Here is a 16,299-nt window from a genome sequence, read left to right as displayed (position 1 = left end):
AAAATATTGAAATCACTATCAATCAGCATGGTTTACAGATACGTTTCAGGTTACACGTTGTTTTAAGCTACAAGATAGTTTAACCTTTACACATTGCAACGTTAAATAAATAAGTAAATTAATCATTATCACCTGAACAAATAATGTATCCAAAATAATCGGAACAAAAAAGTATGACTCAATCATTTACAGCCACCGCTTTTTACTTAACCGTAGTCTGATAACCGCTGCATGCTGTGTTGACATATTTTGTGCAGTGAATTCTTTCAGAGTTGTGAAAATGTTTTTTTATTAAATTGGGAAAAAATGAATTGTCTTACAAGTCCGATAAGTCCAGGTGTGGTAGATTTCTAAAGGGCAGATACAGACATCACTTATGAGATTGAAGACTAAGTAGCATTATGAAGACTCATTAACATTATGGTGACCTAGTAACGTTATGACTCATAATGTTACTGAGTCATAATGTTGACTCAGTAACAGTATGAAGACTTAGTAACATTATGAAGACTTTGCAACATAATGCAGACTCATAATGTTGACTCAGTAACCTTAATATTTAGCTAGTAATATTATGGTGACATAGTAACACTATGGTGACATAGTAAAACTATGGTGACCTAGTAACATTATGGTGACCTAGTGACACTATGGTGACCTAGTAACATTATGGTGGCATAGTAACACTATGGTGACCTAGTAACATTATGGTAACATTATGGTGGCATAGTAACACTATGGTGACCTAGTAACATTATGGTGGCATAGTAACACTATGGTGACCTAGTAACATTATGGTTACATAGTAACACTATGGTGACCTAGTAACATTATGGTGACCTAGTAACATTATGGTGACCTAGTGACATTATGGTGGAATAGTAACACTATGGTGACCTAGTAACATTATGGTGACCTAGTGACATTATGCAGACTACACAGATTGAATATTAATTAACAGACTGGGGGGTCAGTAGAATCATGAAGACTTAGCAACAGACTGAAGGTTTGTATCCATACATACCTTATGCCTGGCCAGTGCCTGGCAAAATAAAGAAATCCATAAATTAATGAATAAACAAATACACAGGTAAATAATCAATAATAAATTAAACTAAGAATCAGTTAGTGACTAGAGGGCCTTGCTCACCTGTGACGGTGTGGGACCTGTCCCCCAGACGTGCAGAGGAGCAGGAGGAAAGAAACCAGTAGCAGAGCCCAGCAACCCATTGTCCCACTCTGCCCTACTGTGAGGTTCTGGAGGGAGGGCATGGAGCTGTGGAGCTACAGCCATTCACCCCCCCCCCCCCCCCCCCCCCCCCCACGGTCCACGGGCACATGGTGGTCTTGCAACTTTAAAAAATTTCCTCAGTGAAAGGTAAACACATGCAAAACGATTTGTAACTTTACCGGGCTGTTGCTGCTGTGGCTGTTGCTCTTAACACACAAACACACAGGACCACAAACACACTTACCGATACCCACCACAGCCACTCAGACACACACAATGCAGCATTTGTTCAGGGTCCCTGCCAGCAGCCAACGAGAGAGACTGAGAGGGTGAGAGACATAACTGAATGGATGACCTGTTGTGACCTGAACATTCTGATTACCCCCACCATGTACCGACCTGATTTGGTTGAGAACCCTTCTTGTGACGACCTCTGGATACTGGGCCAACTGACTGATTACGGCTTGTGCACACTGAGGAGTTGACCTACCCTGCTACAACCTAAAGAATTGACCTCTTAAACATTGCAGTTATATTAGTTGTAGAGTAGTGAGGTACTCTTTGATTTAAATCCAATAGTCCCATTTTAAATAAATTAACCTGACATAAAACAGACATAATAAAGGTGTACTTATGAGATGAAATCGTCTGGTGGCGACTATCCTGGCTGGAGGTAGTTCACATGTGTAGCCAGCTACGTATAAGCAAAGAGTATAGACCTTTAGCCCATATGTGTTATCATTAAGACGTGACATGGAGGAGCATAATGACAATCACTTCTACTCTGTCTATAAGCATACATTACATACACATTTGTTGTCATAAAAACAATTGACAATACCACTGTATGCGATTGGGGAATACATTAAAAGAGTGGGCAGTGCTTGGTTTGACTGTAGCATTAACAAGTTAACCTTAACATAAGCCAGTATTAGTAAAGGAGAAAGAGAGACGGCAGGGGGCTCCTTTCTTCTCTGTGGCCGTCCTAGAGCCCTCCCTGTCTCTTCCTCTCAGGATGGCGTGAGACAGATATAGAGGCTTAAAGCTTTTAGGGGTCATCTTAGTAGCCAGGGTTCATCTGGTGGCAGAAGATGTAAATGATTGACACGTGAATGTCTCTCTGAATGTAGGCCTTCAGTGACTGATTCCCCCCCACACTAATTTCCTTTATATGGGCAACATAATGCCTTCTTGATAATGCCTTTCAAATACAGAGGGCTTCATAGTTTAAGGGATCCCCTTGGAGTAGTATCAGGGTAATAAACAAGGTTCTTCTCGGAGGGCTGTCAGGTGTAATGAGCGCCATATGGGCGTCCCTCTGAATGTGGTCCTTCGTTGACTCTGTTTTTTGACTCCCTTTATATCTCTGTCAATTTCTTAGTGTTCTGTTTTGTTCATTCTTTCACATGCAATATCAAACAAGACAGCATGCAGTGACAAACTATTTACACTTTATTTAATACATTAGCTTGAAATTATCAACATAATGTTCATTGAATAAATGACCCAATCGTGAATCCTATTCGGCCCACAGATATGACACACAGCAGCTAAGAGATACACAGGCGTAATGTGTTAGCGTGTCAAAACATTGGCAGTTTGTCATAGTACTCATAAGTAAACCGTCTCAATCGACATGTATTCCTTTCCCCCAGTCATTCAAACCCGACCGTACACCCCCTCCCCGACACCAGGGGGCGCTCCAACCAACGGACACCTCTTCACCAGCAGCGTCTCAATGAAGGGGTTTCATGTCCCTAATGTTCACAGAGTCCAGTATAGTCAATACTCGTCCTATTGGCAGAGAGAGAGACGAGGCAGAGAGAGCGAGAGAGCAGCCAGCTCGGAGGTCGACTACACTGACTCCGAGCTGGAGTCGGAGTCGCTGTAGTCAGCCACCAGGGAGGCCAGGCCCCCTGTGGATTTCCCACAATCCCCCTCTCTCTCTCCTGCTTGTCCCCGCTCCGCGCTGCTCTCCGGCGCCCCCTCAGAATCCGTGTTTTGTTCTACTGCCGCTTCCTGTCGTGACTCTGAGCTAGGCTCCTCCTCCTCTTCCTGCTGTGGCTCCGCCCTGATCCTGATGTTGGCGGGGCCGGGGTCTGATTTCCTGCGGGCGGTGGCGGTGCAGGGCGGGGTCAAGCTACTTGGGCCGGCGGTGCGGCGGCGTATGAGGGGTCCGGCGCCGGGGGAGATGGCGGGGGAGGGGCCGAGGGCTTTGGCCACGGCTGCCCCCTTCCCCTGCAGGCTCAGCTTGTGGAGAAACGCCCCCGGGCCCCTGCTACCGGCCGAGGCCCCAGGGGGGCTGAACCAGGAGCGCGTGGCGATCTCCTTCCTCTTGCTGTGCTGCCGGGCGTCGTACGCTGTGAGGGGGAGGAGAGGGAAGGGGATTCAATCAAACTTGACACACTGGAACCATGATAGGAGAAATAGGAGATAGTGTGTCTCTCTCTCACAGTAGGGGGACTGGTAGATGTGTGTATATATGTGCGTGCGTGTGTCTCTCTCACAGTAGGGGGCCAGGTAGGTGTGTGTATATATGTGCGTGTGTGTGTCTCTCTCTCACAGTCGGGAGCCTGTAGGTGTGTGTATGCGTGTGTCCCGCTCACAGTCGGGGGCCTGGTAGGTGTATGTGTGTGTCTCTCTCACAGTCGGGGGCCTGGTAGGTGAGCAGCGAGGCCAGCTTCTTGTCCTCCTCCTTCTCGGCCAGCAGAGGGATGGAGAGGTTGGTCCTCTTCCTCACCGCGTCGTCCTTCTCCTCCTGGTCGGCCCGCACCTTCTTCTCCGTCTGAGAGGCAGAGACTTCGCTAAAGATCTCCTCCCGACAGCGAGCAATGGGACCTCTCCGAACCCCTCGAAACTCAAGCCCTTTTCTGAACCCCCCCCCCCCGCTTGCCGAAACCCCTTACAACTATGGCCGCAGTGGACTAGAGAGAGCTCCCCCATGGAGAACTAAATCCTGGGGAGAACCCCAGACCATTGAGTCAATATTAGGACAACACTTTTTGATTTGGCAAATAGCTAAATGACGGTTGGGACGGTGTGAATTAATCCCGCCAGTGGGGTTTCAAACACTGGTAACAGCGACAACCCTACTCTCTAATTTACAGGAAACAAGGTTTAACGACGCCGCTTTCAGTTTATGCTGTCGGGGCCCAGGCTTTCTGTGCCTCCTCCCGCAGAAGTCTTGCTATGACACTGTAGGCCTGCTGGCTGAAGGCTGTAATGAACCATGAGCGTGTAGTACCCTGAAGCTCCTGCGGAGGGTGCTGTTGAGCTGGAAGTCGTCCTTCCAGCTCTCCTGCTGGTCCTGGATCTCAGCCAGCGAGGGGAGGGCCTTCCTCAGCTTCTCCTGGTCCTTGCCCCCGTGGTCCAGCTTGTACATGGGGTCCGTCTCTAGCTTCTCCTTCTCCGCCCGCTCTAGACAAGAGACACAGGGAGAGAGAGGCATTGTGATTAGAACCAAACACAAAGGCCGTTCAGAGTGCTGTTCATAAGCAGGCATGTCTTTATAAATACTTAAACAGAAAAAACATGTAAAATGAATGGGAGGGAGAGAATATATATACTTAGTATATGCTACACGTGAACCATATTGGGCAGTATCCCATGATTGAGATGTCAATCATACTGTTTTCATCGTAAAATGTCCCTCTTTGCAACGCTAATAAAAACAAATAAATCCCGGCAAATTTTTTATCACGATTATTTTTGGAGGGTTCACAAGTAGTATATATATACTAAAACAATTATTTACCTCAGGCTCTGTGAATAGTGGGGAATAGCCCTCATATATATATATATATATATATATATATATATATATATATATATAAATAAAGATGATCAAATCCATGGAGCCCAGGACAACTGCGCCGGGTCCACCAGAGCAGGGCTGACCCTCACCTGTGGTGAGGATCTGTTCGTTGTCCGCCATGTCCCAGCGCTCCTCCTTCCGGGCCGCGCCGCACACGATGACGTAGTCGCAGGTGGCCGGGTCCGTCTGCATCTCGATGTAGTTGACACACAGGTGGCACTTCATCTTGAACCTGGGGGACGACACAGGGGGGGAACCTGGGATGAAACACCCGACTCCCACGGCTTGTTTCACCAACACTCACGTTCACCGACTACCATTCAGTCGTTCAGCGCACGCTTTAATCCAGAGACTTGGAGCGAGCGAGGAACGCAGAAACAGGTCATTAAGGAGCAATTAAGGGTGAGACAGCACAGAGCCAGGTCATTAGTGAGCAGGGATGGGGTGAGACTGTACAGAGCCAGGTCATTAGTGAGCAGGGATGGGGTGAGACTGCACAGAGCCAGGTCATTAGTGAGCAGGGATGGGGTGAGACAGCACAGAGCCAGGTCATTAGTGAGCAGGGATGGGGTGAGACAGCACAGAGCCAGGTCATTAGTGAGCAGGGATGGGGTGAGACAGCACAGAGCCAGGTCATTAGTGAGCAGGGATGGGGTGAGACTGCACAGAGCCAGGTCATTAGTGAGCAGGGATGGGGTGAGACTGTTCAGAGCCAGGTCATTAGTGAGCAGGGATGGGGTGAGACAGCACAGAGCCAGGTCATTAGTGAGCAGGGATGGGGTGAGACAGCACAGAGCCAGGTCATTAGTGAGACAGTTAAGGGCTGAACATGGACACCTTAACCTCCCCTGGTCCCTAATAAAGCATGACTTTATAACTAATAATACAATATACGTCAATATTAATCATCTTTGATCTTCAGAGATAGTGACTGTTGGCCAATATTTCTGTTAAGATGATTTCTGTTAAGACCACCTTGTCGGGAGCAATTTGCCCAAGAATAGCCTGAGGATCAAACCAGCACCCCCTGGGGATGCCTGTGGGCCCGCGGCTGCGCCGTATGTTTACCTGTAGATGGGCGTGGTGTAGTAGTTCCCCACTTTCTTCTTCTCTGCGTTATAGCGCACACCTTTACGCACAGAGGACAGGCACAGTTCAAACACAACGGCGTCCATGGTAACCTCTGATCCGGTCAGAACTACACATCATCCCGAGACTCACCCATGCCGATGTGATTCTTACAGCCGTCGCACCAGATGTTGTAGGGCATCTCAAACCTACCGAGGCACACGCATACACACACACATACTTTAGGCACAGACTCTGACTTGAGCACAGGCACTGTGTTGTATGAATCACATAACACGTATATATAAAACAGAAAGCATGTATAAAAAGCGTTTAACAGAGGCACTGGTTTTATTGCTTAGCTCCAACCCGCAACTTTGAGTTTCTCCAAGTGTGAGTGAGCGCGTGTTTCTCTGTGTAAACCAACCTGATGATGAGGATTCCTTGGGACAGCTTGCGGGCGCGCTCCCTAAGGGCATGTGTGCCATGGTAGCCATTGAGGGAGCCATGCTGGGAAATTTGAAAAGATGCCGACCCAAACAGGGATTAACCAAACTATGTCAGTTAAAAAGTATCCCAGAAATGTCATTAGAATGTGGTAAAAATACACACCTTAACCGGATCAAAGTCTGGCGGATAGTACTTATTTGTTCCTTTACGTTCACCCTTTAAGAAGAAACAACAGCGGGTAAACAAAACAATCTCTTGAACACATTGTTTATGAGTACTATTCCGTACCACAGATTCTGATGTACAGCAGACTCACCATAGTTGTGTCTGGTCGACCACTCTAGATATCAATTGTTCTGCTTCTCCTGAAAAACAAAGATATTACCCACTAGGCTTCTTGCTTGTGGACATCTTCTTGTGGACATGTTACTTCATATGGGTGACCCCCTGTTAGCTCTATATTTATATAATATATGACAGTATTATGTAGAGCTAGGTATTCCTAAGCTTCTTGTGGTCGTGCTCTATGGTTGACCCCCTGTGAGCACTTGCTCTATATAGCTCTATGTAGAGCTAGGTGTTACTCAGCTTCTTGTGAACGTGCTCTATGGCTGACCTCCTGTTAGCACCAGCTAACGACAAATAGTAAACAGTGGTAGATTCATACCCCACAACCACGTCCGTCTCTCTTGCAAGTCCATATACAATCAAATACAACACGAGTTTTACATCCACAAAAAAGAAACGCACAGTAAATTAAAGATCAAACTGTATAATAAATGTATAATACTTACAAGTTTGTCTTCTTGCTTCTCGGAGATGATATCGGTGCTGCGTGCGCATTGCCTGATGGGTGAAAACGGAACGTCACGTCCGTTCTAGGGAACGGATGTGCCACTTCAAAAACAAAACGTGTGCGGGACGGGTGACAGATTGTAACAAAACCCGTGAATAACATGGACACTAAACGAATATCCGAGAGACGATACATTTGTTCGTATCCCGACTGCGACGCAAGGTACAATAAACAATGGAAACTCGATGCCCATCTCTGCAAACACACGGGAATCAAACCCTTCGCCTGTGAGCAGAGCGGCTGTGGTAAGGCGTTCCCTAGCCCCTACCACCTCACCCGACACCAGTTGACCCACAGCGGGACGAAGCCTTTTCCATGCACCGCCGACGGCTGTACAGACACATTCACCACCAACACCAACATGTTGCGACACTTTCAGCGCCAACACGCCACGGATCAGAAGAAATACGGCTGCGACGTGGCGGGTTGCGGGCTGGTTTTCAAGAAGAACAAGCAGCTGAATCTGCACATGTGCGAGCAGCACACTCAGCTGCCTCCCTACCAGTGCTCCTTCGAGGGCTGTCAAATGCGCTTCCCCTGCCCAAGTAAACAGAGACGCCATGAAAAGGTACACAACGGGTATCCCTGTCCTGAAGAGGCGTGCGTGTTCACGGGGAAGACCTGGACGGAGCTTCTGAAGCACCGAACGGAGGCGCACCAGCGGGTTTACCCGTGTGACCAGTGCGACAAGGTGTTCAGAAAATCGTGGATGCTGCACCAGCACCAGGCTGTGCACGCCGACATGCGAGTTGTGCTGAAGTGTCCCCGGGCGGGCTGCCAGAGGTCCTTCACCACAGAGTTCAACTTGATGAGCCACATCAAGTCCTTCCACGACGAGTTACGGCCCTTCGCCTGCACCCACGAAGGCTGTGGCAAGACGTTCGCCATGAAGGGCAGTTTGACCCGCCACAGTGTTGCTCACGATCCAGAGAGGCGCAAGATCCCGAAGATCCGGAAGCCCCGACCCTCCAGGTCTCTCGCCTCCCGACTGAGCGGCGTTAATCCGTTCAAGAGCGCCAGAAAGACGAAGGAACTGAAGGACAACACAGCGTCCGGTCCACTCCATATTCAAGGAGAACAGCAACAGTCCCAGGGGCAAATCAAATTGTTCCCTCTTCTACAGGACACGACGCTGTTGAACCATTCTACTACTGCTGTAGGCCTACACGTTGACTCCACACTTCACAACTTTACACACACCACCATAGAACTGGGACAATGACGTGGGACTTTAATGAATGTTATTTTTCGAGCACAACTTTTATTGACATGTTTTTTGTTGTCGTGATTAAGTACATAAGTCACGTGCCGTTATGTGTTAATTTGCTCTGCAGATGTCAGTTGAATGTTGTGTAAAAAAAATGAGTTTACAAATTGGTAAAATAAGAGGACGAAAAAATAAAAGTCCCTTAATGTTTCAACAATGATGCGTCTTGAGTACTGTAAACAAATACAATGAAGGACAACAGGAAATGCAAAGTTGACCTTAATGTTAAACGCACATGTTTCTCATACAATAGCTGTGTCTTAAAAAAAAAAAAAAAACAGGTACACATTTCACAAAACACCTGCCCAAAAACCATTGACACGTACGTCACCTGGCCAGCAACCTCACTACACCCTGGTGAACACCCCATGAGGTTCAAACCAATTGGTGTCTTATATTGAAAGGGGCAATCGGCAGAGGTACAATGTCATTCATTCGGGAGCGGTAGTTTGTCACTCCCTGCAGAGCCTCCGTTATTGTTTGAGATCAGCAACATTTCCATCCTCTCACATGTGCCCCCCACCCCCCTACTCCATCACCAGCTAGAGAGGAGGAGGCCGCTAAGTGGCTCCCGCTGAAGGATTTAGGAGGAAGGGCAGGTGGAGACGATGCTCCCCGGGTCTGACGGGAAGCAGCGGGATCTTCAGTTATACTGCCTAGAAATAAGAACATCTTTCGACGCAAGCTTGGGATTCCGAGGTTAAATCCCCACAGAAGGCTTCCCGGTAACGGCTCCTTACATTCCTGCCCGGATCGGGCCAGACAAACCCTATAAGGACCGGCTGCCCGACCATCTCATCCAGGAATGCGGTACACAACATCCAATTAGCAGACACAGAGTTGGGTCGCGTCACTAATTCCTAGCATGCCGGTGGAATCGATACGATATGTATCGAACCTTGTTCTAGATTTGATGTCGTATTTAGCTTTGACCTTGTCTTTCAGGGCGATATCTACTACTTAAAGTAGACATATTATGGTGTTTTCCCAACAAGTAAACATAGTATTTGAGTTACAGAAAACATGTTTTTGAAGCTGTTTGCTGGAAATAGCTTTTAGGAAAAAAATCGCTAAAACCGCTATTCCCCGCCTCTGTTTCAGTCCCTTCAGGAAGCGCTGTTTCTGGTGTCTGTAGCTTTAATGCAAATTAGCTGCTGCCTTTTGACCAATGAGCTGTCAGACTGAACCACAGCATGAAGGAGAAGGGTTTGTTGCCGTTTGCGGACTCCTGGAGCTCTATATCTATATACTGCCGGACTGCCGCCGAAGCTTCGGCGGCGGCCGGACTGCAGTCCGGCGGGGGTAGCTCGGCGGCAGTCCGGCAGCTCAGCTCCGGGAGTACAATCCCTTTCTCCTCCATGTCTCCTCCTCCGGACCGCCGCGGCGGCAATCCAGCAACTCCGACGGGGGGAGCTCGGCGGCAGTCCGACAGAGAAAGGGATTGTGCTCCCTGAGCTGAGCTGCCGGGCTGAAGCCGAGTTCCCCCCGCCAGAGCTGCTCGTCCGCTGGTCCACAAAATCTTAGCTATGCTCTGATTGGAGGGAAGTGGGAGGTAATATTCAAGTGTGCCCCCTTCCTACGTAGGAGGGGGCGCCGAAACGGACTCGCTCGTTTGGTAACTGTAGGCGGGGTAATTTCAGAAATGCATAGCTTACTCAAACAGACCCAATCATCTTTACATGATTGGGTCTGTACTTACCCAATCATGTACAGACTTTTTTCCAATTGTGTATGCGTGTGGGAGCACCAGAGATCCAAAACAACAGCCCAAATCCCAGGAAAAGTGTTGTTTTCATAATATGTCCCTTTTAAGGGATATTAGGGATCTGTGTATCTTTACTGTGTTGCAGAACAGAGTGCTTCATTACAGCACTATGTAACCATGCACAACCTAGTGCATGGGAAGAGAATTCTCCCATTGCTAAATTTTCCAAAACTTTTTCGCAAATTGGAAAGCACCATGTAATGGCACTCCTGCTTTCTTTGCACCAACGTTACTGAAGTCTAACTAAACCAAGGTACCCGAGGCCTGTTTCAGGTAGCTGGTTTTGAGGCAACCCCGAGTTTGTTCGCTCTGAGTTAGTGGAAGCTCTGGGTTTTCCGTTTCAGGCAGGTTCAGCGCAACCGAGAGTTAGTTGCTGCGGCAACATACGCCGTGGACCTAACCTGCTCGGGAGGTGGTTAGACCTACTCTGAGTTTGTTGTCTATAAGGCTGCTGAAGGCAGCTCTCCGACAGAAGGAAGTGTTAGAAATGGCATGTCCTTTTCTACGAGAGCCTGTGGATGTAGAGGCTGCGATCCTCAGAAGGACTCTCCGTGAGGAACGATTATTAAGAACCCGGTTGGATATACTTTCTTTTCCTGCTAATTTTCTTCACGAGCGCTATCGTTTTTTAGCGCAATCTATCATTTATTTAGTCCACCTTCTCAGTCCCCATGTTAACTGTCAAACGCACCGGGGGCATGCTTTAAGTTTAAGTTGTTTTTTTTTACGCAATTAATGTGCAGAATGATCCGCCCCGTGCTTCCCGCCCGCTCTGTAGGCTACTACATTCACTTTAACGTTGTGGCTTTCCCATGATCAGAGTAGCTGACTAACCACGGACCCATAACTGCTGCAAGTCAAGAAACTAATTTTAAGAATGCAAGGCAGAAAAGACCCTGGTACTGCTTTTAAGCTGTTCTTCTCTACATGCACATGCTCCGCATAATCGTCTGCATTGTTCACTGAAGTAAAACCCTTTGAGTAAACTGTTCAACAAAATAACTTTTCCCACCACAGCCCGTGTTCTAATAAATACAATCGACTTTTTATGAGGATTTCTTTATTTCCTGAAAGCACAAAAAAAGTCATTCATATCGGGTATGTTTTTAGAGCAGGGAACAGTATCCCAGTTTGCACCTCACTCACCTTTAACTTATGTTCCAAAATTTGGATCTCCAAAGCATCCTTTTGCATATTTTGAATTGTTACAATTGCATGGAGGTTGGTGAGGGCATCTGGTTCAAGTAGGGCGATGACGCCATGGAAGAAGATGATTAGACAGTGAAATTATTACTTGAGCGCAGAATATTGCCCCATCCAATTTGCAACATGCTGGGTTGCGTGTACATATTTAATTATTTTGAATAACCAACCTCTTATAAAGGCACTTCTATCCTGGGGGGTGGGGGGGGGGGGGGGGGTCAGAGGAGCTCTCCCCAGGGATGCCCTCAGCCACAGGACGCATACTCTGTTGTCTGAGGGCCATCTCAGCCTCTGTGAGGGCTGCAGAGGTGGCCTCTGCTTTTTTTTCGATTTGCTAACATGGAGGAAAATGTTACCCTAATATTCAGTAAGCGCTATTTTGAAGGCAATATTATATATTTATTTATATATATATATATATATATATATATATATATATATATATATATATATATATATATATATATATATATATATATATATACATATATATATAGGCAGTGTTGGGGGTGGCTGGGAAATGTACTACTTACATTTACTGCTTAAATATAGGCCCATCACATGTTGAATATAGCTGTTAAATTAGGTACAGCAGGCAAAACCGCACAATTGATTTGATTTCAATTCAACATTAGTTTACCTGTTTGAACTATATTTTTGTACTTCATCTTCATTTGCTGCCAAGTCCTCTTGGGGCAACTCGGGGTTGCGTAAATTGACACACACACACACATACACACCATTTACATATTGAATAAGTGGAAGATATTAAACTTTCCTCTTATTTTTTTTTATTTTACTTATTTATTTTACTCACACATTGACTTGTTCAGCTATTTCAGGCCAAGCTCTCTCTGGGTAACTGCTCGGCATACGCGTTCATTAGAATTTTCAATTCCGTGGGAGAAAGTAAGTGGATCTACGCTTTTGGTCCATGTCTGATCATGTTATCAGAGATCCATTGATGATGGCTCTTTAGAGTCAACAGGCACGCCCTCAACCCAGAGTGAACATACTCAGAGTTGATTAACCCAACGCTGATCACCTGTTCTGAAACCGAAAACACAGAGTTTCTTTTCAACCCTGAACTCTGAGTCAACCAACTCAGAGCGCAGGATTAAACTCAGAGTATGTTAAACCAGCTACCTGAAACAGGCCTCTGGTCACCTTTTGAGAATGTGTATATTTATTTTCATTTTTACTATGTAGGTCTCGTTTCTATACTGTCTATGAATTTGTGTTGCGTTGTTTTGTCTTCTCCTGTCTTGTGCTGCAACAACAAAAAGGTCCCCACAGGGATAAGCAAAGAACGTATCGATCTATTCAATGCTGTAACTTTAGAACACTTTATACAAAGAGTCCAAACCAGGGGTCACCAACCTTTTTGAACCTGAGAGTTACTTCAAGGGTACTGAGTCGTATGAAGGGCTACTTGACTCACAGGCCATTTCTGCCCGTAGTGCACTGCCAGGTGGGTAGAAAGCCTGGAAGCTATCGTGACAGGTCATGAAATGTTTCTTTATTTTATGGGTAAACCCTGCAGCTAGCTCCAGATTTAAGCTGTGCTCGCTAGCTTGTTTCAGCAAAGAGGGCGCACGAGTTGCTTTTGCGACAACGAGTTTGCAAAAGCCATCCCTCCGCAGCAATATGAAACCAGCCAGGAGAGCACAGAGGGTATTAATAAGGAATCCTAGACCAAGATGCCCCTAACCTAATTGACCCTAAGTTCCTTTGAATAAAAGCAATGAATATATTCCTTCCAGTCACAGCTCATCAGATTCTATTGGGAGGACACCATCAACTCAACATCTACACATCTATTTATTATGAAACTCATACATAAGTCTATTTTTACCTGTTATCTGCTTTGGCCCAGAGTCTGGCTACTTTTAACCCAGACTGGATCCCGGCCCAGTCCTAAGCCCCCAGACCGCATCCTGACAGCTCAGACAAACACACCAATCCTGGGTCAAAGTCAGACGTTCACATCATTCCTCATCTTTATTCCCAGCATTTGTCTTTTTGAGGAGACAACCAGCGATTTAGCCCAGGGCAAATTCTTTATAATCTATGAGTCAAGATAGATGTGTTTTCCTGCTTCATGTGATTAAGATAAGAAGCCGTCTGCTAGAAATTCTTCAGGTTTAGCAGGGGAAAAAGTGCACTACACCACAGGGATCGCTAAAACCGTCCTTATTTTTGGAAATATTGCCTTTGTTCCGCAAGGTTACACATATTTACATAGTTATGTTTTAGCTGAAAGCAATTTAGATCCATGTGACGCATCACTGAATAATAGCACTTTTACAAAAAAGATAGCACGATATGTACAGTATGTGTTAAAATGGACTAAATATATAGTCCTATAAAAACAGAGTTCTATGAAATAAAGATTCATATGAAATATAGAGGTCAATGAACTCAAGAGATCTACAAAGTCACAGCTCTATAAAGTGACAGTTCTATAAAATCAGGAATGCGATAAAACCAGTCCTTTAGTCAGAATTCTATGAAATCAGAGTCAGATAAAATTAAGAGTTCTATTAAATAATCTCAGAATGATTAAAGTTATTAATGGGTATATTTTGTATATGATTCCTAAAAGTGTCTTCCTAGAAGGACCCACGCATGGACACAGCTGCACCAATGAGCTGCAAGACCCTCAAACTTAATGATGATATATTGAAGTTATAAATCTACTGAAAATTGCTTTCCAGTCTTTACATTATCCGTTCTAATGATCCTGCTAGCAGGAAACTCTCTTTCAAAAGCCAGTCTTTGTGGCTCCTACTATAGTTCATAACAATGAAGAGCATTTTACTGCATTGGTTACAGGCTACAGAGTAAATAGAACGAACTGCTATTTTCGAATACCACATGAAAATATTGAATCATACATGAATTACAGTACATCAGCTGGAGAGGAAGGAGTCTTTTTAATAAGCAGTGGATACTGATGTATAAGATCACTTTTGGGCGTTATGCTTCTGGGAAGAGGAACTAACGTGGTAGATCAAGGATAAATAGGAAAATTTAATGACGTCATAAGGGAAAATTAATATGGGATGGTTGTATGACAGTTAAAGAGTAAACACTATCATTGGAAAACCCAATCGGTAGCGAAAACAGATAATTGCAGTGGATCAAAAAGAAAAAAGACAGCGAGAGCCAACCAGAAACTTATATCGAAGAGACAGTGCTGCCTAATTGGCTGGATTCTGGCGTGCGTGTATGAGCCTCTCCAATAAACTGAAAAACTGATAGCTAAAAACGTGCACGGTTTGGTTGAGCCTCTCAACAAAACCAGTATATAAAAAGCGTCTGTCACATTCTGCCCTTAGACCGTCTCACGCGAGAACGCTCTTTCATTTCCTGACACCTGACCACTCGCAATACCAGGCCTGATTTGTAGTTGCGATTCCAGAGGGCTCTATCCTTCTGAAATGTGTTTTTCCCGCCTGTGCATGGAAGGAATGTGACGGGTCCCTTCCAGCCCTTCCGTTGTCTGGTCGGGATGAGAGGGGAAACCCATGACGAAACCCATCTCTCTCTTCAGGAAAACAAACTTTCCGCCATCTCTGCCAGGATGAATCCCCAGCGTGCACGGAGGGGGCCATCAGTTGTTAGGCGGTTGATCATCTTCATAAAAATTATTCGAAAACCCACCACAAAACACATTTAAAACTAACTTGATTGGATTTACATTTTCTTGGAAATGTTTTACAACAATTGTTGTTGAAAATTGTGTTGGGAATTGTCTTGGAAGGTCAATTGAGAGGTTATTCAACCTGTATCGATCAAAAACAGTGTTCTTCAACTGGGGGCCACAACATTTTCATACAGTCCAAGGTCACCCCCCTAAAGGGGGTCGCAACAGCGGCCGAAGTTACTCACAGGATGGCAAAAGTTAAATAATATATGCCTTGTTGGTTCATTTGGGTCATTAGTATGTTTAAAGACTAAAAGGGGAATACATTTTATGACCTCACTTTTCACACATTGCAATGAGAATGTTTTGTTGTTCTTCCAGCAGAACAATTGGGTGGTTGTCGTGACCCCCACAGCTGGGTGACAACATGTTAAAGTTTCGGGTACCCCTGTGTTGAAACGTATTAGTGGATTCATTCTATTTATGGATTCTTCAGTTAACTCGATCTGTGTTCCATGCTGATTCTTGCATAATTGTATGATCATTGAGTTATTCTCGGATCTTATCTTGAAAAACATAAGATAAAATATCTAACCTAATTAGAAGTGTTGAGAGCCCAAACGAATGCATCCCCAGGCAAACATTATCCTTCCAGTATGATGTCAAATATATGTACAGTATTTGAATAACTACAATGATGCTTTTACTATTAACAACAACACATAATATGTATTCATACTTCATAGTTATCATCCTGGAATCAATACTTTCCTTTAAAACCACCTTAAAACAATCTGAATACGTTTTGACATGTGATAGACGTTTTGCAAAGAATGGATAAATATCAATATAAAATCACCTTCACATTCCATCCCTTTACCTATTTGCCCTGGCGCTTGCCCGAGTTGAACAATGCATATTCTGCATATTCTCCTTCATCTCTGCATTGCTGATGAAATCCCTTAATTTATGGACCAGGTTGTAGGTTCTGCCTGG

At 45.4% G+C, this 16,299-nt stretch overlaps 3 protein-coding genes and 1 long non-coding RNA gene across 4 annotated transcripts in view; 2 read left to right on the top strand and 2 right to left on the bottom strand.

Annotated features, from left to right (window-relative positions):
• LOC132454012 (venom factor-like) overlaps positions 1-1,236 on the bottom strand; it is a 29,575-nt gene extending 28,339 nt beyond the window's left edge. The window contains exons 1-3 of the mRNA XM_060047153.1: positions 1,151-1,236; positions 1,025-1,042; positions 321-350 (exon numbers count right to left, since the gene is read on the bottom strand). Of these exons, the coding sequence (XP_059903136.1) occupies positions 321-350; positions 1,025-1,042; positions 1,151-1,230 (128 nt within the window). The 5' untranslated portion in view covers positions 1,231-1,236. The remainder of the gene's footprint in view (positions 1-320; positions 351-1,024; positions 1,043-1,150) is intronic.
• A 1,424-nt stretch (positions 1,237-2,660) lies between these two features.
• Positions 2,661-7,482, bottom strand: yju2b (YJU2 splicing factor homolog B). The gene is made up of 10 exons (XM_060047151.1): positions 7,358-7,482; positions 6,880-6,928; positions 6,726-6,779; positions 6,541-6,623; positions 6,267-6,322; positions 6,114-6,174; positions 5,135-5,277; positions 4,476-4,648; positions 3,878-4,016; positions 2,661-3,591 (listed from the first exon to the last, which is right to left on the bottom strand). The coding sequence occupies exons 2-10, from the start codon at positions 6,880-6,882 to the stop codon at positions 3,086-3,088; spliced, it is 1,218 nt and encodes a 405-aa protein (XP_059903134.1). The 5' UTR covers positions 6,883-6,928; positions 7,358-7,482; the 3' UTR covers positions 2,661-3,085.
• LOC132454011 (uncharacterized) lies at positions 3,539-4,098 on the top strand. The gene is made up of 2 exons (XR_009524851.1): positions 3,539-3,669; positions 3,804-4,098. It is a non-coding gene; the product is annotated as an uncharacterized LOC132454011 (long non-coding RNA).
• Positions 7,483-7,519: 37 nt separating the features above from the next.
• LOC132454010 (transcription factor IIIA-like) lies at positions 7,520-8,843 on the top strand. Its single transcript, XM_060047152.1, has one exon. The coding sequence runs from the start codon at positions 7,520-7,522 to the stop codon at positions 8,639-8,641; it is 1,122 nt and encodes a 373-aa protein (XP_059903135.1). The 3' UTR covers positions 8,642-8,843.
• The last annotated feature ends 7,456 nt before the right edge of the window (positions 8,844-16,299 follow it).

The sequence above is a fragment of the Gadus macrocephalus genome, chromosome 3 (assembly GCF_031168955.1).
Source record: "Gadus macrocephalus chromosome 3, ASM3116895v1".
In the NCBI taxonomy this organism is placed as follows: domain Eukaryota; kingdom Metazoa; phylum Chordata; class Actinopteri; order Gadiformes; family Gadidae; genus Gadus; species Gadus macrocephalus.
The sequence above is the reverse complement of the archived record's forward strand: the minus strand, read 5'-3'. Positions and strand labels throughout refer to the sequence as shown.

Coding starts and splice junctions, on each gene's coding strand:
- yju2b (XM_060047151.1), bottom strand. Junction 5,278..6,113: donor TACACCACGCCCATCTACAG/GTAAACATACGG, acceptor GTCGTCCCCCAG/GTTCAAGATGAAGTGCCACC. Junction 4,017..4,475: donor CCCTCCGCAGGAGCTTCAGG/GTACTACACGCT, acceptor TCTGCCTCTCAG/ACGGAGAAGAAGGTGCGGGC.
- LOC132454010 (XM_060047152.1), top strand. CDS start 7,520: ATGGACACTAAACGAATATCCGAGAGACGATACATTTGTTCGTATCCC.